General features: G+C 38.4%; 1 protein-coding gene across 4 annotated transcripts in view; it reads left to right on the top strand.

The window, feature by feature from the left end:
* The window catches only part of RGS22 (regulator of G protein signaling 22), a 63,187-nt gene extending 38,044 nt beyond the window's left edge, over positions 1-25,143 (top strand). For 2 of the 4 annotated variants that reach the window (XM_059864606.1, XM_059864590.1), the window contains 11 exons: positions 1,025-1,117; positions 1,614-1,762; positions 4,769-4,931; positions 5,548-5,706; positions 9,446-9,607; positions 12,508-12,687; positions 14,183-14,323; positions 17,778-18,047; positions 19,770-19,878; positions 20,435-20,528; positions 22,421-25,143. In XM_059864606.1, coding sequence (XP_059720589.1) covers positions 1,025-1,117; positions 1,614-1,762; positions 4,769-4,931; positions 5,548-5,706; positions 9,446-9,607; positions 12,508-12,687; positions 14,183-14,323; positions 17,778-18,047; positions 19,770-19,878; positions 20,435-20,508 — 1,500 coding nt within the window. In that variant the 3' untranslated portion in view covers positions 20,509-20,528; positions 22,421-25,143. Of the gene's footprint in view, positions 1-1,024; positions 1,118-1,613; positions 1,763-4,768; positions 4,932-5,547; positions 5,707-9,445; positions 9,608-12,507; positions 12,688-14,182; positions 14,324-15,028; positions 16,493-17,777; positions 18,048-19,769; positions 19,879-20,434; positions 20,529-22,420 lie in introns of those variants that run through there. The other 2 variants (XM_059864597.1, XM_059864615.1) reach the window with 2 other exon arrangements.
* The last annotated feature ends 216 nt before the right edge of the window (positions 25,144-25,359 follow it).

Genomic DNA, 25,359 nt, shown 5'->3' with positions numbered 1-25,359 from the left:
TGAAAAATGTTCTGAATTGTTTTACTATTTAATTTTAAACTATATTTTCTTTTAAGGGAAAGAATAGCCCAAAGCACTTTATAACAATGGAATAAAGTTACATTGAGCTTGAAGGCATTCAGATAACGCAGTGATTAGTGTGGTATTCACATTTAGATGAAAGCGTCATGAATACTATTCTAAACATTCTCATCTCTCTCTGGCAAATAAATGCTTGTATAAGACAATCACAGCTCTCTAATCTTTGTAATGGGCATGTAGATCAGTGTAAGGCATTGGCTCAATTTTGCAAAATATCCTAAAATCTGCATTTAAATGGTTTAGTCAGCAAGGAGGGTCACCAAATATCTCTTTCACGGTCACTGATTGTTTGTATATAACGTGAAGAACTGCTCTAGTTACATACAGCTTCTAATTAAGTTAAAAATGCCACCTACATGAATTCAAATCACACACAGTTAATAATTTAAGAAAGAGGACAAGACTGAAAGTCAGAAAGCTTTCATCTTTATTGTATAGATATTTTAAAATCTTTATCATCTTAAATTTCTGTTTCTCCAAATCTGTGGCACTCTGTCTCCTTGACATTTCCTGTTGAGAGTCCTAGTTTTAAGAACTGTTTTTCTGCTTCTCAGTGTCAGTTTTAGACACAATTTACTGGTATAGGCAATCAGGTATGTCTGACTCAATATACACAATATAATATATGCACAACATACACAATATATTATGTACACATTGGAATTTAGCAAGTTTTTGAATCAACTTACCTAAAGTTATAGTTAGGTTATTTAGTAGTATTCTATAGAAATCTGCATCCTACACAGATGGGAAAAGTGTGTTCTACCAGAGCTATGGATAGAATTGTTTGTTACAAGAATGTGACTTGTCTCTTCTAAACATCGGTCTCATTGCTGACAAATGTATTCTTTTCTATCCACTGTCACTGGCAAAATGCCCATGTAGTTCTCCATCTTTCTATAATGTGTACTGTAGGGGTGATACAAGATATTATTTTTCTTAGGTGGAGTTGGTGGAAGAAACTCAACAGCTGGACTCCGTGTACTTTAGAGAGCTCCAGGCTTTGCATCAAGTGAGTAGTTCCAAGAAGGATGAGGTAAGACAAGTACCTACTAACAAAAACAAACCCTTTCTCTGTCAGAGAGGGTTCACACTTTGAGTATCAGCAATGAAAAACTGACCAGATTCTAGTTTGGAGAAGAAAGTAGTCTGATTTCTACCATTCATTTTGGGGACTGATTGACAGCCATTGTGTTGATTAGATACACAGGTCTTCTGTCAGTTCCATCAACATCAGACCTAAAGTCTGTGGAATGTGTTTTGGGCCCCTACTCTTGAGTAAATGCCTTCATTTCCAGTGAATTACAGGTATATGTTGGATTATTTGATTATGGAACCTGCAGACACTGATATGTTTAAAGCAAACATAAAAGTAAAGCTTACTGGGAGCTGGAGCCTTAACTCAATTTATTTTCTTAGTGATTAGAAAGCTATTTTACAGAGATAGGTTATCTAATGCAAGGATTATTAGACTGAGCAAAATGCAGAGGTGAAAAAAGCAGTTATGCAAGCAAAATAATTTCTCCCCTCAGAGTACTGTTGCTGACACAGGGGCTCTCAAAGAAGATCAGCACTTGCATCAAGCTTCCAAGGAATTGGCAGGTCCCAGTCTGTCTGACCTGATCCATGACAAAGAGAAGTTAGAACAGTTCCAGGCTTTTCTTGATAAGCATTCTGCTAGGTACGTTTCTTCATTATTATTATTTTACCTGTTTCTAAGTTCAGAAGAAATATTTGCCAATGATCTTGGCTATCTAAATGTTGACAGATTTAATATTTAAAAAAATGTTTTTGCATATTTATGAAACACACAGACACATTGTTCAGACAACTGAATTGTCTTAACATGTTTGGGATAAAAATTCTCCTGTCAAAACATATTTGTATGACAGTTCTGCTTTCAGTTTCTGCTTTGATTAGTGGCAAACCCCTGAGTAGAATAATTAGCTTATAATGAGTAAAATTTTCTCTTTTTTTAGTACAGATTCAATTTAGTACATTTTAAAAATTAAAGCTGGTTATTATAAAAATGTACAAATAGAAAACAGGCATGTTATTGTCATAGTGTGACAGTAACCACAGTTTTGTGTCTACTGAACAGATTTAAGTACTAGCTTGTAGCAGATACAGCCTTAGGCAGGGTTTTTGAAAAGGTGAGCCTGTTTATTTTAAAAGTAAGATCTGAACAGAAGCTGATACTTTTGTCTTTAAATTGTCGCTTCTTTCCTTTAATCAGGCTTCCCATGAGTCGATGCTTTGCATATTGGCTGTGGCTTCTAGTCAAGCACTGCTATAGCTTCACATTGGATATTGGTCAGCTTTTTCAAAACTGTCCAGAAAGGGGCATCTGGCACAAAACTCCTCTGGCCAAGACTTAATGTCATCACTTCTACTTATCATCACATAGATTCTCTTTGTAGTCAGAGAGACAAAAATATACACTTCTGGACACAATGTTCCTAATTCTGAAGGTAAAATCTTAGACCAATTTGGATGGATCATTCCTAAGATTACTGACTACAAAAGGACTGCAGATAATGAGTTCAGATGGAAATTCTATTCTTATGGTCTGCCTATAGTTAGGTGACTTCTGAGTTAATTGTCTAGAGCAGTGGTCTCCAAACTTCTTGCTCATGCATCTCATCAGTAAAAATTTTTTGAGCATGGAACCCTAGTGTGCCTATATATATATAGGTAATTTTTTATACATTATATACATGTGCTACTAAAGTTTTAATATTTTCTTGCTGCCCCTCAACAAATGGTCTTGCACACCCCCTTCACACATTGCAGTTCGGAGACCTCTAGTCTTGAGTTCCTCTCTAAGTGGGGAAATGGTAGGAATCAGCAGATAACAGGTCATGGACAGGTATGCTGAATTATCTCTGGTATTTCCTGCTTTGTTAATCACAGGCAAGACCCATCTTAAGTGGTAAAGCCAGGCAGAGAAATGTTTAATTTATGGAGCTTTTTTTTTTTTTTTTTAATAAACCTTCATAATGAAGAAAAACATTTGAAAAACTCTCACAAAAGTGTTTTAGGGCTGGGTCCAGACTAGTTACTCTGCAGTCCAGCTGGCACGCTACAATAAAGGTGCTTAATGGTACTATAAGCTGAAGGGATCCTAGAACCTGGAAAATGTCAGAAAAAAACATTGAACACATTTGCCTTTTCATCAAAACTTACAGTTCTGATAATGTCCAAATGTAAGTGATGCAAGTTTCAGGAAGCACAAGCTGCTGAGTACCTGTGCACAAATTCTGGTAAGAGACTAAGCAAAGCTCCATTAATTAATACTTTGTTAAATATATAGGATAAATTCACACAGTTGCAGGACAATCTGTGTTACTTTGGGTTAGTGAATTACTGCTTGTTAGTCTCGCCAGGCTAATTGACTATGGATGTGCTCCTGATCCAGTATGCCAGGATAAGCCACCACTAAACAGTTTATCTAACACACTTGAAGATTATATATTTTACTTTTTTAAAAGATGCACATATTTGGTCAGTTTTCATAGGTAGATGCCAAGGAGTTACTCCATAAAACCACAGTAATTTGGATCACTTGCATTTGGGTGAACTTAGTCATGTTGTGATGAACTAGCAAATGAAAGAATTTCAGTCTCAATAGAACTTGGGGTTCTGTAAGGGTCTCAAAAGACTTTTGAAAGGAGAACATCTGTTCCTAAATCAGTCAGATGCTTTTGAACATTTTACTCATAGATTACTGTTTTGAAAAAGCCAGTTATTAACCAAATGGAAAACTGAAACAGATTTGTCTGAATTTAATGTTTCATATTTCCTTTTGCAGATACAGTGAATGTAATCACTAAAATGTTCATGTAACTTCAGCTAATAGGATACTGTCAGAAAACAGTCAAACAAATTAAACTGAAATTGTAGATATGTCATTTATTCTGTTGTCTGGTTTAGAGAATAAAACCATTCTATGATTCTGTGAAAACAAACTTAAATTTATAGTGTACACTCAAACATTATGAACAATATATAGATTGAGAACTGCATAATTTAAATTATTTGTCACTAATTAAATAAGTAGTAGAATTGGTAATTTATGAGAAAGGAGCCCACAAAAAAACTCTAGAAACAAATTTTGCCATTAATTGTTTTTATCTGCTCAGCTGCAGACTGACTTAAACTCTAGCACTTCACATGGGGCAGGAAGGGGGTGATTTCTTGGACTGATGTTCCCAGCTGTCATCCCTGCTCCTTTCTCAGGCAATATAACAAGGAGGCAGAGTAGGAGGTATCAACTCATCTCTCAAGGGCTTGCAGCCTCAGTACTGATTCAAATTCTCATCTGTTTCACTCTTCATTCTCTCCGTGAGCTCCACACTATGGTTCTGGTCCACAGTCCCTGCTGGATTTAGCCATGGCATATTGAGGAGATTACTCCTTTCAGGGTACTTCCAGGTGGCACTCCCAGGTGGCACCCTAAATGAGATCTCTAAGATATAAGTTTGCTCTGCCTGTTCAGCAAGTGCCATGGTCTCAGCAGATGGTATTAGCAGAGAAAAAATGACATAAAATTTCAGCCCAATCTGACCTGGTATTTAGGTCCTGAATACTTTGGTATGATATAGTTGTGGTTAAACTAATAACTCCTTAGAATGTTGATGAAATTAACTCAATATTGAAATAACATTCTGTTTAAATTTGTTTGTAGCATGGATCTCATGTGCTGGCTAGATATTGAAGAGTTCAGAAAGATGCTCCAAAAGGATAAAGAAAAAAGTGATGAAAAATCAAAAGACATTAAAACCAAGTACTTAAATAACAAGTACTTCTTTGGACCCAACAGCCCAGCTACCAGAGAACAACAGGAAGAGGTAGCAGTTACAGAGCCATTCATAAAGAACAATCACTGTGACTGTGACTGAGATAAAAATCCACAAGTGGGTCTGCTCCAGCTTTTCCCCAAGCTATCTCCTCAAATCTTACCTGTATTTTTGGCCAGAAATATGGTTCTATTCTGGTTGTATAGGTCCCTTCCTTCCTGTTCAGGCTTTTCCTCCCTACCTCTTGCAGAATGTCTCTCCTGAACTCTGATGTGAGGCCACAGTCAGAGCATGCACAAGACAGCTCAGAAAAAGTGTAAAAATGACTTTCAGGCACAGTGACTTCTTCCAGCTTTCTATTTTAGTATGTCAGTAAAGCCACAGACAGCAAGTCTGAGCTGTGGTGCTCTGATATATCTTGATACTTAGGCAATTTACTTGGTCAAGCTGGGGTATTATTCACCAGAGTCTGTATCCTATTATAGGTAGGGACAAATGTAATCTGTTCCCCTTTATGAAAAGTACATGTGAGCCTTGGGTAAGCATGCATTAAGTGCTTTGCTTACAGTTAAGCTCATGCTTTGCTAAATCAAGGATGTAGGGAGATAAAGGACTTTTGGTATACACAAACGTTTATGTCATGTGTTATTGTATTTGGATTGCTTAGCTAATGCATTCAGGTGGAGGAAGGAGACAAAGCCTTCATGATCAGCTTTCGGCAGCAGTTCTGCTACAAGTTCAGCAATGTGTCCAGAAGAGATTAGAAAAACAATGGCTGCCATTGTTCCTGGCAGATGAACACCATGGGGCAGAGGAAGAAGCAAAGGTAATTTTTTAACAACAGAAACACATACAGGCATTGTTTTTTGTTTGGCTCATAATTTACCATTGGGGTAGAAAGGTTCAGGGGAAAAGCAGCCCAAAATTTACTTTCAGTTTATGTTGAAAGAGATGCTGTAGCATGTACAGATTGAAACATTTATCTTGGTAAGTATGAAGGCAGTTCATCTGAAGGCTTAGTTTAGCTGACAGTATTATTGTTAGATACCAAATCTGAAGGAGCTGGTGTTAGCTCTGCTGCCATCCAGCCTGCCAGGAGAGTGACCTAATTTTTGCTGCACTGCTACACTCTGCCTATGCCATTTTGCCCTAGCCATACAGTTGCACACTGAAGAAATACTGCTTTGTGTAAAGGATTTTCCTAAAGGGACCAGAACACAAGCAAATGAGTGAGCTTCCCATGCCGTAATTCTTTCTCTTATGCTGTCCACATTCTCCCATCTGGAGCTGCAGTGCTGTAGAATTGACTTCAGGACTTGTGAAATTCTTCTGAGTGGGGAGGTTAACTGCTACAAGCCTTGCTCCAATTGGTTACTTCAGAAAGTTGCCAAAAAGCTGGGAGTGAGGAGCCTTTCACTCCTGCTGGTTCATTAGAAAGTCTGAGGAATGGGCAGAGCTAACATCTGCCTTCTATGAGTGCCTCCGTGGCTGTGATCCATGTAAGGGAATCATCCTGCTGGTGGCAGAGGCAAAGACTTGGTGTTTTGCATTTCCACAACAGCTCTGACATGTGAATGTTATAGCAGAAGGTAACTTCAAAGTTCAACCAAGCAGACACATGCAACTGCATTGCTTCATAAAACTTGTTTTCTCTCATCTTTATAACATCATGAAAGTAGTCAGAAGTGTTGTCAGAAGTGCAAATAAACTGAGTATTTTCCATTGATTCAGAGCACTAAGCAATCTGAAAAGTATAGGTTTGAAGAAGAGAAACTATAATTTTAACAATGATTATGTGAATTAAATTTAAAAAAATCCTAACCCTTTGCCTTTTTTTAGCAAAACTCTGCCTCCTTTACAAGCCCTGGCAGAAGACCAATAAGGCTAAGCTGCTTCCAGGTCTGGAAGCTAACTCATGCCTCTTTTTGCACCTGCTGCACTGTGTTGGCAGGGAGATTAGCCCAAGTAGTTTAGAAAATGCAGTGTTCAACTCAAATAAACAGTTTACAGGAAATACATATTTCTAATGAGCTTTTAGTCTTTTCCTAACTCCATTTATGTCCAATTGCTTTTTTCTTTCTTATTGAAAATTCAGAGGATGAAAAGATTCTTTGAAGAAAGTATTTTAGAAGAAGTGAAACCAGATGACATTCTCCACTGGCTTCATATTTCACAGTGACAAAACAGTGTGGGCATGCTATGTAGTCCTTATTCAGGAAACCTGCCCTTTGTTTGAGGTGTAATTCAGCTACAAAGAAGTTGCAGGATCAAGTCTGTATTTATGATACAGCTGTACAAAGGAACTAAAAATATTTCATACCAAAAAAAAATCAAACCCAAAATTTATTTCTCACATAAGTGGTCCCTTAGAACATAATGGGTGAAGTAAATTCCACCACCAGTGGAGTGCACAGTTTGACTGGTATTGCCTCTTGTCTTCTCCAATTCCCCAGTCTTAATGAGCAGGAGCTCATTTATAGCTGAAGAAGGCATGGCATTAACTATAGATAAGGGACAGAACTGAAGATCTTTCCCACAAAGACCAGCAAAAGACAACCAGGATGTAGAAGGCGAGTGACATTTACTATGTCTCTTGTGTCTGCAGTTTCACAGTCTTTTTCATTTGGACCTTGCACATTCTTCACAATTTCCCTGTAGACAGTGTGAGGCCCAAATGTAATGCTGTTAGTTAAAAGCAATCATGACTGGTTACAGTGGACTGATTACTCACATTACTCCTGAATTTAGTTCCCTGCTGGATGTTCATGGTAACTTTCTCTCGCTTTCTGTCTGGAGAGGTCATACTTGAAAATAAGGTCTCTCATCCTGGGCTTTGGAGCACTATTAACACTCCTTGAATTAATATTGTACCTTTAATTCACATTTGTCTGTATTTTGCATGCAGTGGACTTATTTGGACAAGCTGTTCATTCCAGCATCTGGTAGTTTATTTATTATTGCAAGTGGATTACGTGCAGACACAAAAGGGAATGTGAAGTATGCAGCAGAGTGGGCAGGTTTAATCATATCTCACAGTATCTGTTTCATTTAGAATTGTATTTTAATCTCACAGCACTGAGATAATATCAAATTTAAACTTTTTAAACCTTTGTAATAATAGATTTCATCAGATGTTTGCCAGTTTTTTCCTCTTGAAGAGCAGTGAACTTTTTGTGATTGCCAGCATACAAGTTGTGTACATTTGTTCAGTTGAACTTTTATTGTCTGTTGAAATCAAACTAGAGACCCGGTCACCAATTATCCATGCAAACCATCAGCACAAAAGGGATCCAAAGTGCATGTGGGTTCTGTTAACTGAGTTTTCCCTTTGTCTGTCAGGAAGATGATTTTTCTCCATGTTCTGCTTCAAGGTTGTTGACCCATAAAATAAGTAGTGTTTACCTACTGGTATAGGGATGGAAGCAACGTTTTGTTCTTCCCTTCATGAATATGCCCCAGAAACAATTTTTCTCAAAAGTTCCCTAAATTCTGGTCACAGGGAATGGAATAGAACATGTTTGGAGAATTGGAGAAGGGCTCAGAAGATCCAATCCTACTGCCTAAATTGAGCTGACTTTATTTTCACCAAAGGACCCTCTGGACAGCCACCACCCTCCTTACCAGGGTAGGCTGTTACCCCTGGCAGGCTCTGTGACAGGACGCTGAGCATAACCCCTGGTTTTAAGTTGCAGAAACCCTATCAGCTTAGGATCAGGTTAGATTTCCAGAACTGTTGGCAACAACTAAAAATGTTTCTGACTGATGCTCACCATTGAACGGCACTCCACCCCTCCAGGACTTCTAGAGTTTTAAACCACTTTTAGAAGATGGTTTTCATTCATCCATCTGATAACAAAAGGGGGTTGTTTGGCTTGCTGTTCAGCAACAGCACGAGAACTGTTTGTTCAGGAAGGCAGGCCAGCATGAACTTCAGTTCAAACAAACCGTCCCTGCATAAGCCATCTTTCTTTCCCCACCCTTTCCTGGCTGCCTACCGTTCTGTGTTTGGCAGCATAAGGATTTCCAAAATGTCTCAATGACTTTAAATTCTATTTTACTATTGGTAACTTTATTTCACAGAGAGCAAACTCTGGCTTCTGTGGGTGATCATAGCGACACATTTCAAACCTCATTTTGTTGGTAAGATCCTGTCAGAAGCATTTTACAACTTTAAGCTATGTGGTTTGTGTGTTCCTTTTCCTTTGTTGTTTGTTTGCATAAAACTCAAACTGTTCTCTAGAAAAGTAGCCCATTACCATAATCAATAACAAGAGCTGTTTCTATACTTTGTAGTACGCAGTCATATGGTCTAAATCATTGTCAGTCATTTCCTCTCCATCACATCTTCCAAAAAATGTTCCCCAAACCAAACTGGGAAAAAAAAAAAGGAAAGGAAGAAATGAAACCTTGCCACATTTTATTGTATCCATGTCATAAACTCATAAACTACTGAAAGTTAGGGTCAGTGCAAAGATAAGAATCAGACAGTTTACACTAACTAATGCCTTTGTTATTGCTTTTTTGAAACAAAGTTTATTTGGTGCATCTATTTCTTCTTTTGACAGCATGTGGACAATAAGAGTGTTTCTTCATCTAGTGAAATACTTGCTTTCCGCAAGGCACTGCTGGATCCTGAGACAGCAAATCTGTTTCAACGTTTTGTGGCACTGAAGGGAGACCTCCTGGGGAACGGGGTGCTCTTTTGGCAAGAGGTGCAAAAGTATAAGGTATGGTGGTAAAACAGAGCACAGGGAATAGCATTCAATTTGTCAGCAAATGCATCCATTCTTGCATATTAGGAGAATTTTAACAAAAAATATCTGTAGGCATTCTCTTGTTCATAGTAAAGCCTCTTTCATTGTTTAAACTGTTTTCTTCATCAGTGAAAAGCCTCACTTCTTAAGAGTAGCTAATCTTGACTCAAGTGCATTATCCCTGTATTTCTTTATGCTTCTTCAAACTGTAGCATTTTTCTGAGTTTCTAGAAGGAACACTGCTATCTTGCTAGTGCTCAGAGTTTGGTATACATCTGTTGAGCAGTAGAAATATGCAAGCATTAAAATGTTCATTCTGTCCTTATAGCCGCTATCTGAATTTGGTAATTTCTCAAAAATGAGAGATAACTTTAAAATTCAATCAAATCTACAGATATAAAGATGGTATCAAAAAAACCAATATGTACAATGCAGACTGCAGCTCCCTTGCACTTTGCAGAATCAAGTTTGACTTCAGCTGAGCTTGGGACCAAAGTGAAATGTGATGGGAAAGGTCAGCAGGGATTACATCTCTCCCAGATATATGTAGTTTAGTGAAATTGCTTGTGTGGGTTGAAACACAACGAAAAACCTCTGGAGTGAAATTTGAAATCACACTGCATCCTCCTAGGAATATGCTGGACTGCATGCAGGTTCACCACAGATCTTTCATGTATTCCTCATTCCTTTTGCCTCTGGGATATTCCTGATGCAAAAGTGCTATCAGAGCGCAGAACCTCTCCTGGGCACCTGAACATAGCCTAAGTGCACATGGCAGGCAGGGAGCATGAGATTAGCTAAGGTGCTCAGAAACTGGGCTGTAAACACAGTTGCTGTTACAGTAGCACTTGGAGATCCGCAGCAGGTGTGTGGATGTATTTCACTGTTTAATTTTATGAATTTGAATTTGGTGTCTGCTTTAGAAGGTGAAGCTGCTGTTTCTGGGGGATGATCTCTCTTCCCCACAAAGGTTCTGATCCCCAGGCAAGGGATCTCTGGCTGAAGTGCTCTCTGGGGGTGCTGCTGTCTCTCTCATGGTTACAGAGTGTCTGGCTTAGATTGGTATGAAGGCACCTGGTGTTTCATGACATAAATCCTTTTCTAGATATTTGAAGTTTTGTTGATTCTTGTGACTCTTCATTGCTACATTATGGAGGACATGGAAACTTTCTGCAAGTTAATGTGGAGCGTTAATTCTTTTCTTTGTAGAACTGCTCTCTGAAGAAAGCCTTCATTGTTTTTTGTTCCACCCCCTTTCCTGCATTTATGTTAATTTTATTTGTCTTGTTATCCAGAAAAAGTAGAATCTGACCAGACTTCTCCATGCATGCAATGTCATGGTTGGCAGTTGATGCTCTTTGTAGAAGCAAAGGGCCGGAGTAGTAGGAGTGCTGTGGGTCAGGCTGAACTCCAGGAATATTGCCAAAGGCGTGGGCAGCACTTTGCACAGTGCATACTTGTATTGTCTGAGCCCTATCATGCCATCAGTTTAGACAGAACTCCCTTTAGCTGTCAATGACTGCATTGCTCCCATAACCCATCAGGCTGGAGGCACATCTTGGGACAATCCAAAACCAAGTTTTTTTTTTTTTATTTAAACAAATATGAAGAAACATAACTCCACGGATCATTTCCATCTGGTTATCTATGCTCATCTCATCTCTCTTCATATCATATGGCTTGTTTGTCTTCCCTCTTACTTACTACAGCTCTCTGCCTTCTGTGCTAGATGAGCAAAGAAAACCATAATATATATTCTAAAGATATATTGAATATGTTTTTACATTGCCTTACTTTCTTTATTATAGTTGTTATCATTCCTTTTTTTTCCTTCCCAAAACTAAAAATATTCATAACAAAGCAAGCCAACTCTTTCACATACCACATTTCTGTTTAAAAGTCATGGTTTTAATTTCTTTGCAAAGTAAATATACAGCCTTCTACACCAAAACTAAATTCAGATTCTTCATTTAAAGAGCTCTCTTCCTGAAAACTCTTGAGTGCTCATCGTGTCTCTAAGATATACATGATAGTCTTCTAGTGTCATATAAATTTCTTGAAATATACGGATAAAGGGAAAGTTCGTGTTTCAAAGTGTTGGAAGGACACTCTTTGAATTATTTTTTCTTCATGTCAAAGTCCAATGGTGGCATTGTGAGGGTGTCAAAATGAGTAATAACAGGTTTTACAAGAATGATAGGATCACATTAAAAAAATAGAAAACCCTAGTGTTCCTTTGACATCTCACTGCTGTAAGTTCAGGTTTGTTTTGTATTCTATACTGTACAGTTATTTGAAACCCTGAGGTTTTGGAAAACTAGAAAATCTTAATGAATGGTGAAAGTAGAAGATTTCAATAAATGGAGGATTGTACTGGTTGCTGACATTGTTGCCTCTTGTGACAAAACTCCTAGTTAAAATATCTTGTATCCTCTAAATATTTCCCCTCTTTTGTTGGAGCACTTAAAGCATTTCTTTATCTTTTAGTTACCATGGCTATGCAAGTCATAGTAGGCTCATTGTGAAAATCAGTGCTTTTCACACTTGTAGATGTGTTTCTCTTTTCAGAAATGTCTCTTATTTGCCAGTAATGCATTTAAAATCTATGCTGTTACATCCAAACATGCAAGCAGAAATTATCATATAAAAGCAATGATTGCTATGTATTGCATTTGCAAACCAGAAGCCTCATGCGTGTCTGAAGTATGGTTTTGACCTTGCACATTTACCAAAAGAATTTTGCCCTGCATACTGAAGGAATTTATTGTATAATTATTTTTGTTTGACTATTGCTCTTTGATGACTGGTGCCCCGTAAAAGTTCTTGCCTGTGTCTCTCTCCATTGACTGAAAATGGTATTTTTTATCTTTCAGGACCTGTGCCATTCTCATTGTGCTGATGCCATAGTTCAGAAAAAGATCACAGCTATTATTGACTGCTTTATTAATTCTGCCATACCCCCAGCTTTGCAGATTGACATCCCACCTGAACTAGCAAAGAAGATTGTGGAGCACAGGAAAGAACTAGGACCTTACATTTTTAGAGAGGCACAGGTAAGAAGCCAAGTGATACATCTGGCTAGAGACTGAGTGCCTGATTTTAAGAACAGTCTTCATTGCTTATGTAACAGTTAGGACTCCACACACAAGCCTGGGCTTGAAGGAGAAAGTCATATATTTCAATGACTGTAAGGTGGATGTGGAAGAGAGTCTTCAGATTTATACTGCTCAATAAAGAAAATCTCTGACAGCTAGCTGATCCTGGAAAGGTGTTATCCAGGTCTGTGTTACGAATTCTGGCATTAGAAATGAATTCTGTCTATGTTCTTAATTGCTTGTTCTTTACCACTTGGTTAATGTCACAGAAGTAATTTGTAGTTGGAAAGTCTGTGTTTTCAAGTTTTATGAAAAATGCAGATGTGAGTCAAGCACAAAACCAGCTTAACTTGCTGAATGTCTTTCCCTCCTTTATTACAGAAAGTGTGTATTAAATGGCTGTAGTTTTCTCTCTGATCTTTCTATTAATCAGGTTGAATAGCAATTTTGGAACCTTTAATACAGACCTACTATTTTCTTATTCCTTGATACTGCCTTGTCTTATCTTCTAAGTCCAAGAAAAGTAGTTGTTCTTCTTTTCCTATAAAATTGCCACTGACACCTTTAGACATCAAGTGTGAGTCCATAAAGTGTTTGGATGACAAGAGATGAATGATTTGTCAGAGAAAAGGGTTCATATAGGTCCTAAGAGAAAGAGAATTCTCATTTCAGCCTGTATAAAACCCAGTGAACTCCAGAAATGTGGCACGAAACCACAGGAAGAACTAGGCCAAAAAGCTGTGACTGGAACCCGACAGTGGCTCACATGTCACTTTCAAGCCTCTTGAGCCAGAAGCAGTGAGCATGCTTGGCTCCTTTGAAGCCAAGTTTCTCAATGCAAATTAAACATCTAAATAAATTGAAAAATGTGAGCCTTAGTACGTGCAGCAACAGAATTCACTGAGCCCCTCTGTTTGCTTTTCTAAAATTGTTTTTCTTATTCTAGTTCAAAAACGACCCTGTGAGAGATTATATCATTTAAAAATTATCCAAGATTTGCTCATAGATCTGTAATGTGGTTTAAGAGCCTTTCCAGAGGCAAAAAAGTATTTCCTTTCTCTTAAGGAGGGGAAAAAAAGCCCTCTCCCTAATGAACTGAATATTTGAAATACTTGAGCAGAACAGTGGTGCAAAAGCAATTCTACTGGTGTATATTTTATCAAGAATACTTGTAAAAAGTGATGGATGTTTTCATTAATGCAAACAATTGTTTAGGGAAATATAAAAAAAGAAAGTGCCTTTTAACTGTGTTTTAGGAAGATTTCTCACCAGTAATAAACACACTGATGAAAAGCATGTGCCGAGCAAAGCTGGGCTGAAATGTCAGGACAGAGTACGTGGGAGGAACAAGGCTGTGTGTTCAAAAAAAATAGTTATCTCATTCTGCATTTTATTTTACAGTCAACTGTTTCCTTAATACGGTCAAGATTGACTTTATTTTCTTCCTGCGCAGATGAGTATTTTTGCTCTTCTGTTTAAATTTTGGCCAGAATTTTGTAAGTTCCAAAGCAATCCGGAGAGTGACAAAATTCTAGTTTCCTTGGAGAAAAAAAAGGAAAAAGAGACACAAAAGGTGGAAGGGATAACAGCAAAGGTAAGGCTCGTAAAATTTTAGGTGAGCGCTGATGAACTGAATAACACGAGCAAAGATAGATGAAATAAAATATCCCTTTCTCAGCCTGACCCAAAGCTACCTAATCTTGTTAGATTTTAAGCTTTACACGCAACCCAGTCCTTAGGTGATTACTTCCCAATTCTGCCAATACATATGCATATGTTTGAGTTGATGCAGGTGAGTCAATGGAATACTCCTTTCCTTAACCAGAGGAAAAAATGTATTTTAGTCACCTTTTGTGCCAAGAGAAGAGCAAAAAAGAAGGCTGAATTAAGAACAATAAATCTGTGTACAGTCTGAGTGTACTGTGGGCTACTGCAGACTTGTTTGCACTTTCGTGATATATTGTCTTATATTAGAATTTATGTTCTGGACCACAACTGAAAACACACCAAGCCCAAACCAAAATTGATTTAATATCTGTTTTCCAGAAGGACTATTTGAAAATCCTGCACATTGTTTAAAAAAATATTTATGTGGTAATTAGTTTGCAAAATCTTTGCCTTTTCTTGAATATTTCTCAGCTTTGAAAGTGAAATTGTTAGACTGTTCACAGCAAGTTTCCAGACAGTTCCAGCGCATTAACAAACTGTGACCTCTACAATGGAATGCTTGTTTGTAAAACTGTTTTTCTTGGATTTTTAAAATTAAAATATAATGGACTTCTTTTTCTATTGATTATAGGCTTTGAAAAAGTTTATTTTTTATTAAATACAATTGTTTGGCAAGCTTTGAGGAGAGAACATTCTTTTAACGACAGAGAAATTATTGGACTTGCAAACTATAATAAGTAGCATTACAGAGACCTTGACGTATTCTAAATACCATGTAGATGTGTGGAGATGTTCCACGTGATATGAACCACACAGATATCTGGACAGATGGAGACACAGACCCATAAGAACATATATACATTGTTGTTCTTCTTTATGCACATGAAAGCTGAGGACCAGTGAAGAATTACTCAAGGCCACACACCAATGTCAAGGGAAGTCTAAAATCCAAGAACTCATCTTACTTTCTCCAAAGCACAGTGTCTCCATATACGTACGTCTGCCAAGGCCATTGGCAATACTTATAGTGCAAGAATGCAATATTTCAAAGTAATAAACTTTTGCATTTTCACAAACTTATTTTCCATCTGTTTGTTGCCTGTCTATGAGATTTCTGATCAAGATCAAGGAATAAAGAGCAAATCTTAGGCAGGAGGGCAAAAGCCTAGCTTTTATGAAGAACAAATGGGAACGGTGAATTATGCTTCTAAGCAGGCAAATAGAATAAGAAATTTTAGAAAATGACAAGCAGAGAATGCAGATTTGTAAACAGTTTGTAGACTGCTTTTCTCCTCACAAAAAAAAAAAAAGTATCAGTAAACCAGTTACCTTTTAAAATACCTTAAAAGAATGGGTGCAACACATAATTTTTTCCAATATATTAAAAATCCTTTTTTCTTTCTGTTATTGTTTAAAGAATTTGCCATTTCCTGTTCTCTTGCCTGAGATTTCTGTTCTCTCAGAGACAGCATAATTCAAATGATGCAGTATCCCTGAAGGATACTGATAAGTTTCATCTAACATGAGCAATAGCAGGTTCACTTGTTGGCTTGTGGAAGGTGATGATTTCTTGGCAATGAAAATAAGGACTATGTTCCTCTGCCCCACCAGACTCATTGAACAAGAGCAAAGCTCTGGCAAGGGTTAGAAACAACTTTTTTTATGTATATATCTCCTCTCCACCCCACAAATCAGTTGCTATTTTGGGTTTATGTCAAACAGAGTAATCATAGTCCTAGGGGAGGAATTTGCTTTCTTCATCTTTTACACGTGTCCCTGGGGCACTGAATCTACCTGTGCTCACCTCAGTTTTAGAACTGAATAAGAGAGATTAGAGTTGAACTCTCATGTAGTATAGTGGAAAAAATGGGCAGACAAGGAGCTTTTCACTGAGCAATGATGCATAATTTGGTATTGCTTGATTTTCTCAATATTTTTTTGTGTGCCTATTTGTTATCTAAGGGGCAAACTCTACCAAAGAGTAGAACTCATCCTGGCAATGGACTTTTTCCTTTGTTAGCTGCTAGATGCACATCCCACATACTTTCAAATATATAAGTCACTTTTTTCAGACTGCCTTGATGCCAGTACTAGCATTTTGTTGTATACATGATTGCATTTTATCTCCAAAATAGATTTTGGATTTTTTTGCTTTCAAGTGCACAAAATAGCTTTAAATTTTTAGCTTTAACGTAATTGTAGATTTATACATACTCTTTCCACGTCCTCAGCAAAGAAAGACATCAACATTATTTTCCTTTTTTGTGTTTCTGCTATGTCTCTTAGCAATAAGCTTATTTGTTTGTATAGTGGGATCTAAATCCACTGTAACATTGCTTAATTTATTATGAGAAGTCGTTTTTAAAGACCTTGCTTAATTCACCATTCTCATTGAGAGAGCCAGCAAACATAAACTGCAGGGCAGTAGTATTCACAATGCCCCTGTGTTTGCATTGGCATCCCCATTCCACCAGCTGAGTGTGCCACAGAAGGTTCTGAGCCTGTTTCTGCAGAGAAGATCAGCATCATACTGCCTGGGCAGCTCTGTACCCAAAAGTCACTCTTACAGCTGATGGCTTCATAGGACAGTGGGAATTATGAGGAAGGAAAAGGCACTTTTGGACCAAGAAAATGAGACAGAGTGATCCTTTTCCAGATCCTTCAGGGACTTACTAAGTGACTTTGGGAACAATTTGAACGCTTTTTTTCCCCTCACTTTGTCACTTGGAACATGAGAGGGTTATATTACTCAGCTCTTGGAGAGAGCTCTTTGTGATGTCAAATATGAACATCAATTGATGTTTATGAAGAGTTTTGGGATCATCAAACAGAATGTGCAAAGGTGAAACAAACCAATATGAAAATGACAAACAGTTAATCACCAGAGCAGTTTGCCAAGGGTTACAATGCCTTGTTCTTCACTGTAGATTGTACATTGCCTGTTTTCCTAACTTGTATACTTGTAGTTCATACATAGCTACTGGACTAAGCTGGAATTAATCATGACAAATCCCACATTCTACATTTATAGCTGAGGCCAAATTAGAGGCTCACAATGTCCTCTCTGTCCTTAAAATATGTTCTGTTGCAGATCTGCCCTGTCACCTAGCTATATTTTGGAGCAGGTATTGAATCTGAAAGAAAGATGGTCTGCAGGAGTGTAGAGGACAGGAAACATGAACTAGAACAAAGAAATGCTTTAAAAAAGCAGCTGCTACTTTAAAATATGCTCAGCACGATGAATTATGAAAATGCGCATTACAAAACATTACTGCAAATGCCACTATCTCATTCCAATGACAATTTTTGGTTCTTCAGACTTTGCTTTTTACTTTAGCTCAGTAACTATTGTTCACATCTAATTATGAGTTTTTTTGCAGGGTAAAGAAGCGGGGAAAAAGCTCATTAATTTGGCTCAACTTAAGTCCTTGACTCAACCCAAGTCCTTGACTCAACTGAAGTCCTTGACTCAACCCAAGTCCTTGACTCAACCCAAGTCCTTGACTCAACTCAAGTCCTTGACTCAGCCTGAGCCCTTGACTCAGCTTAAGCCCTTGACTCAACTGCCAAAGAGTGTTTTGCTAGATGAGCTTGATGTGAAGAGAAGATCATCAACACCTTTAGTACCTAAAGAAGGACATGGGAGGAAGGTAAATAATACATGTTCCTACAGAAGTCATTCAAGAGAGATAAAATGATCTTGGACAAAGGGGAAGGGGGAGTTTGGTATTGAATACTGCTGTCAGATGGTGCTTTAATAACTGTTCATTCCTCTACAATTAGCTTTGCTGTTTTAAGTTTACCTGTCTTACAGGTGATTTTTTTCTGTTCTTTATTAATTTTTTTAAAAATGTAAGTTCTGAGTAGTATTAACAGCTAATAGAATGTTAACGTATTATGGTGTATGGATTAAGAAAGAATCTATATTTAAAGACAAATTGAAGAAAAGGTAGTTCAGTTCTGGAATAAGAAGCTTTTCATTATTTGTGAAATTCATATCCTGAAAGAATTTGGTTTCGGCTAGAGTCCTGTTCTGGTCATATGTCAAAAACTGAAGCTGAACTCCTTTAGAAAATCTAGGTATTTGAAAATCTGACAGCAAATACCACTTCAAGACTTCTTCCATAACAACTCTGATGATGCATCAAATCAGTAGTGAAAGGTAACAATTATTTTACTGGGAAATGGGAAAAACAGACATGCTACATTGGGCACATTCATGGCTGAGTTGGCATTGCCAGAACATAACAGGGAACCTGTACAACCACATAAGCACAGATATGTCATGTGAATTGGGAGTAAATCACACTTTGGCCACTGCTTGTATTCCATAGAGCTCTTCCCATGGCATTATGGTAGTGAAGAGCAGAATATAGAAAAAGGTACCGTGAAATGTGTCCAAAATCTGGAATCACAGTGTGAATTGCATAGATAAGCTTACACTCTTAAGTGGATCTTTTTACTTTGCTCATACCTATTTAAAAAAAAAGTGAGTTAAGCAAGCCAGTACATCCCTGGCATACATTTAAGCCCTCAAGAAGAGGGCTTAATAAACAATAATATTTTAAAGAGCAGTTTCTTCTTCCTTTTGCAAGCCCCTTCCTACAGTAGGAAGGTGATAGAAGTTCTTACTGAATCATGATATGACAAATCGGCTCCAAACTTCTCATGCCGTGAGATAAAAACCAGGCCAAATAAAAGTGCAGTTCTCGTCCTGTTTTGGAAGAGCAACCTATTATTTATATGCAATCTGAACTGTGGTTGTTTTCTTTAAAAGCAGTATTTTATCCTTAGAAAAGGAAAGGATGGCATCTCCAGTTGATCTGCCTCTAGTTGTAGCAGCATTCTGCTGGAAAGGGCAGGCAGAAGGAGCTGTGAGGCTCGTGAGATGTTCAGTGAAAGGACATAAGCTAGGAACAGCTTTTCTTATATGTATTTCCTCTCCACCCCACAAATCAGTTGTTTTGGGTTAATGTCAAACAGAGCAATCATAGTCCAAGGGGAGGACTAAGGGTGTAGCACAGAGATAAAATTAAGTCCTTGATAGCACAAATGATATTTTGGGTGGGTAAAGATCTGCTGCTTTGTTTTTGAAGAAGAAAGGAGAGAGAATAACATTCAGACCAGGGATGGAGAATAAATATAAACATTGTATATGTCAAACTCGCTTAAATCATGGTGTTTTGAGATTTACTTATTTACTTCATTCTCCCATTATTCCAATATTGTAATGAAAAAATATCTTCTTACAATTTGTAATTATCCAGTAATAGGAATATAACATAAACATTTTTTTTAATCTTACTGTTGAAATGGATCAGAAACTACAGTGATGTGACCTGAAGGCTGATGGTTTTTGATGGTTCTTGCAGGGTTCCTGGTCCTATTCCAAGTACATAGAAGCCTTGGAACAGGAAAGAATACTCATCAAAAGGCAAGAAGATCTGCAGAAAACCTCATCATCATCGTCACTCCCTGCAGGTTATTAACCAAGATCTGTAGTTTAGCAGGACAAGCTTAGAGCATGGGTGAAATTCTTGCAGTACAAGGACCTTGCTTGCTCTTCTTCTGAGTTGCATACAGAAACCTCTGCCTCTCTTTTGCTGTCTGTAGGGGAGTTGCTCTCTGGGCTGTACTCATGAGTGGCATATTTTCTAAGAAAGAAAAAGTAAAAGTTGCAGGGTATCTTTGCACTGCCTTTACAGCGCAGGTCCTGCTGCAGAGAGGAATAAAGCCATTTCTTCATTCTGCAGTGACATGGCAATCACACATTTTACCTCCCTGGCTTCTTCTACTTCATCAGCTTTATTCAAGCAGATACTGAAACCTCTTTCTCACAGTCTGTCAGTATGTTTTTGGAGGATGTGTGAGGCATTGCTTCATCCTTGCTTCAGCTGTGAATATCCTTGTAGGTCTTTGCCAAGGATATTATGACCTATTTATTTAAAATATCCATTTAGTAGTAGGGCTAGCAATAGCACTATGTAATATGCAGTTCCTTCAGTTTCACATAATTTTATTTTTTTTCCATATGCAGGTCCCTTGTTTATGTCCTCCCTGAAGCCTGAAAATTTTGTAAAAGCCACCATTCCTACAAAGCCTAAACTATGAATCTTCCCAAGAAGCAGGAAGTGAGTACCAGACTGACAACAATTGTGCTTTGAAATGTGAATTCTTAAAAGCTGCCAGTGCTGATGCTCATTAGTAGCAAGTTATCCTGCTGCAAATCGTGTTTAACTGAGGCTGTACATACTCCATATGAAAACAAACTTATTTTTCATGTCAGCCATGGTTAGCAGATCTAATGTTGACCAGATGGAATTTTGTTGCAAAATGGCAATCTGAAATTAGGTTATCTAAGCTTTCCAGTTAAGATTTTTTAAATAGGAACATGAGATGACTGGAGAAATCTCAGACCCTCTGAAGTTACTGTCAAGAACCTGACACAGAACTAGCAATAGATCACCTCTGTCAAAGTCACTTAAATATTAGACTGAGAGAAATAAGTGGGACAGCAAAAAAAAAAAAAAAAAAAAAAAAAAAAAAGATAAAGACAGAAAAACAGATTTTGCTTCAAAGCTTAAATTCCTAGAAGGAAGAATCCTCTAGAGGTTTGGGTTTTTGATATTTTTAAGCCTATGTTGAAATTAGGTGGACTTAAAAAAGTTAATAGGACTTGGAATATTGCTGCTTTCCTTCTCTGCTCCTCCTTCCTCTACTAATTCTGTACTTGGCACTGCTATTTTAGGCAACTTGGTGTCCTGCCCTCACTAGTCCTCCTAAAATTTCAAGTGTCTGAAAATGATCTTCCCGTGGCAGCATTTTCTGAAAATGACTTCAGAGAAAACTGCAGCATTCCTTGGTCTTCTCTCCCATTCTCTTTCTGCCCTCTTACCATGTTCTACAGTTGCAGTTAAAGTAATCCAGCCACCTGAGGCCTCCTGCACCTCGCAGGTGTGCCTGTATTCCACACATCTTTGCCTTCTCATCATAATTCTGCTCCCTGTGGAGTCCTGGTGCAGGGCCTCTGCTCCTGCTCTGCGGCTGAGAAACCTCCAGCTGGGCCCACAGGGCACCTGCCCCCCTTGCTCCAGCCCAGCCCAGCCATCTCTGGCTGCCCTGGCTATTCCAGACCAGAGAAGTGCATTCCTGCCAGGCAGCAGGCTGTGGTACAGACTAACACAATGAGAAAGTTGAGGTCCTGTGAGGTTTCTCTCACCAGGTTCAGTTGCAGCCCACTCTCTAATGCCTCTGGAAATTTGCCTGCCAGCTATCCTGTAGTGATCTGACCACTCAGCTGGTAGGGTGAGACAGCTACACAAGGCCATGAATGCTCTTGATGGGGCATCTTCCCTCCACTTTGTTACAGAGCAGGTCACACCTGGTGGCAAGGCTGGCAGCAGGAGGCCTGTGAGAAAGGCCAGGGCTGCCAAAAGCTGGGCACAGCCAGTCCCAGTTGTCTCCAATGGACCATCACAGAACTTGGCTGATCCCTCAGCCAAGATGGTGGCACCTTGGGAAACACATTTCAGAAAGAGAAGGAAAGCCAGAGAGTGGAGGAAGAAATAAAAGGAGTGATAAACAACAGAGGGAACACCAAGGGAGAGGTGAAGGTGTAAGAGGAAGAGGTTAAGAAGAAAGTGGAGGAGGAGGTGCTCCATGGTCGAGCAGATATTCCCTGCAGCCTGTGGAGGACCGATGCTGCAGCAGAGGAAAATAGTGAGTAGGACGAAGGAACTTCCCAGTGCCTCACCAAAGAGACAGAGTGCAACCAGTGCTGGTTACAAGGGCAGGAGGAGAGGTTCCCAGGTGAACCTGGGAAACATGGAGGAAAAGTGTTTTCTCTAAGTGTGTAAATGTTCTTACTTTCTTTCCCTCTCTCCCCCACTACCTGAATCAGTAATGACTCATTCTAATTTGCAATAAATTGATTTCCCCAATTTGAGCTGATGCATTTATTGAAGAACTGCTCTGATTATTCCAACTGGCTGAACACAGCAATGACATTTTGTTACCTTTTCAGGCCCTTTAAAATCTCTCTGAGGAAGGGAATGCAGAGACATTCTATGGAGGTGGCCAGGAGACACAAATGTAATGTGCTTGCAAGGTTTGTTCTTACAATTCCAGAGCAAAAATGCTGATTTGGAATATTATTAAGAACCAGGGGATCAAGGGTAGAAAATAAACATCTTCCAATGTGTTCCATTTCAACCTGATTGTGACACTGACTCTTGTGTTAATAATTTAATAATACACCTTGAGGCTCAAATCCCAGTAGGATTCCACTGAAGTATGCATGGTACAAACTACTAGGTAGTCTCCATCTTAAACATCTTATAATCAAACCCAGTTCTTTAGTGCCTTATCTAATGAATAAGTAAAACACTGCCTTGAACTGACAGCCTTGAAGCAGGGTGTTTTGGCACACTGTGCTCTCACTATGCAATTTATACAACTTCTGTTCACCAAGGATGAACATGAGGTCTCTGAGTTATTATAGAGGCAAAGGTTCTTATTGTTTCCTCCCAGTTCAGTCTGATTCCTGTTCCAAGTTCACCTTCTGTCTCATTTCTGAGTTTTGATCCACAAGAAAGGCTTAAAATCGATCAGGACACAGATGGGATTGGGACCTTCTACACAATATCATTAGTCCCAAGGCATTACTCAACAGAGGGTTGCTCTTGTGCAGCTCTCCCTACTTCTAAGAAGTTTTAAAAAGACTTGAGGCACAGCTGATGTGGGGACTAAGGACCAAGGATTAATTGAGAAATTAAGAGGGAACAGGGAAAGAATTAACTACTAGGCAAGAGACATGAAGATACTAGACCTCTCCACATTCTTTAGACCTCTTTAAAAAACAGTCCCCAGCCACAAAGCTGTTGGCTCCATTCTCCCCCACATGTGTGTAACGCATGTAAAAGAAAGGCTGATCAGCAAGCTGTTCCTGAGGATTAGCCCAGAGTTAGGGATGGGACTGTCTCCTGCTGGAGGCAGGCTGGTAGGGAAGAAATGCACTTTCTTTTATGGATGTAGTTGCCCTGATCATATATTCTCACAGAAGGAGCAAGGGAGATCATTGGTTCAGTTCCTGCTTTGCCCATGGTTCAGAGTTTGCTTCATGCTTGCCTGCATGTTCTCTGTTTGAGTTACCTGAAAAATATGTTTTTGGTGGAAGCTACAACAAAATTCTTTCCCTGTTTTTTATGTTTTCCTAAATTTCACAAATGCAGTAAGCTTTAATGTTCAATACATCTGAGGAGGTTGGAATGCAGCATCTTGTAGTGAGCAAAGCACATGTGGTACTGTGTGGCCTACCACTCATTAATGTGAAAGGCAGAGAAGAATCATGAAGTGCCATAAATGCAGTGATGTATGTCACCCTAAAAAGCACATGGAAGGCCACCTTCTACTGCTGTGGTCAGTGCAGTGCACGCAACCAAATGCTGGAGCATGGCAGGCTGTTTGTGTTGCTGTATCCTTGCCTTCATGGAATTTTTAGGCAGTTAAGTAATGTGTAGACATTGCTTATCTTATGCTTTTAGTTCTGACATGATTAACACTTAGATTACTTAAAAAATTAAAAATATTATCCAGATATTTGTTACAAATGATAAAACTCCTAGTGAATGTTCCAGTCTTGCCAAATAGTGAACAAAAATTTACCAGCAAATTTATCTCATGCAAAAAATGACTGTCCCAGACAGTTGTGTTCACTAATACCATACATGTTTATGAAACTTAAAAAGAAGTATTTAATTAGTGAATAGAATTTCTCAAACTGGCCCTATTTACTCCAAGTGCTGCAAACTGAAGTTTACTCTTGATCTAGTTTGCTGTTCTGTCTCCATGGTAGCTGAAACATCTGGGTGCATGTAGACACACATGCACTGTTTTAGTGCCAAGGCCATGTCTTCAGTACACAGCTGAGAAGAATCACAGGTATCAGTAATGCTAGAACTACATGGCTGATCATTGTTTTTATTTTATGTGTCAATTTTACAGAAATACTGGGCAATTGAACAGAGAATTCATTAAGAGACAGGGACCCTTAAATTTCTGGGTTACTGGATCTAATCTAATGCAATGGCAGATACCCTAGAATTGCTATTTGGTGATACACCAGAAATGGAATAGTGGTCCCCCAAGGGACCGGTTCCAGCAGAGAGTCTGAGTACTGACTAAGCATTATTACTCTGAATGGTGATTCTATATAATTTCAGAACACTTGTACTGCTATTGTCTTTTTGTCTTGCTCTTGAGATCTTTTCTCTCTCAGGTTGCTGATTTACCACCTATGTGAGCTCAGCAGTTTTAAAGAGAGAAGAGTTTTTCTCAACAACCCTAGCACCTCTCCCTTCAGACAATTAAAATTTATTCTCTGTTTATTTTGAGTACTTTTACTTTGTGACACTCAGAAGTCTCTACATCAGAACAACAGTTCTCTGGGAAATTTGCTGTTACAGACAATAAAACCTATTCTCTTTTCCAGAAACTTGCAAACCTAGAAAACTTCTGGATAGATGAATGCTCTTGTGGTGTTAAAATACACAATGCAATCATACTCATTCAGGCTTACTTTTGATGTTTACTCTCAATTAGTGGACTATAATAGTAGAACGATTAATTTGGGTTTTTTTAAGATGTAATTTAAATTCATAAATATTTACATTAAGATGCTATTACTGTGTATTTCACTTTTTTCTTATCAGACCTGACATGTTTATTAAAGCAATTTATAATTTTTGAGAGTGCAGTCCCGAAATTGCTCATTCAAATACTTTTGCCATTAACACAAGCTGTGATTTTGTGCTTCAGAAGGGGCTTTATACATTTTGCTTTGACTTCTGCTGCTGCATGACATAAAATATCAGGCCATGAGATAAATTCCTGAAACTACCTAGTACTGCATTATGTTACTGAGGTGCACACTTCTGTCAGTTCATGAGAGTGGTAGTGGCTGTG

Source organism: Haemorhous mexicanus, chromosome 1 (assembly GCF_027477595.1).
Source record: "Haemorhous mexicanus isolate bHaeMex1 chromosome 1, bHaeMex1.pri, whole genome shotgun sequence".
Classification (NCBI taxonomy): Eukaryota; Metazoa; Chordata; class Aves; order Passeriformes; family Fringillidae; genus Haemorhous; species Haemorhous mexicanus.
This window is presented reverse-complemented; position numbering and strand designations above follow the sequence as displayed.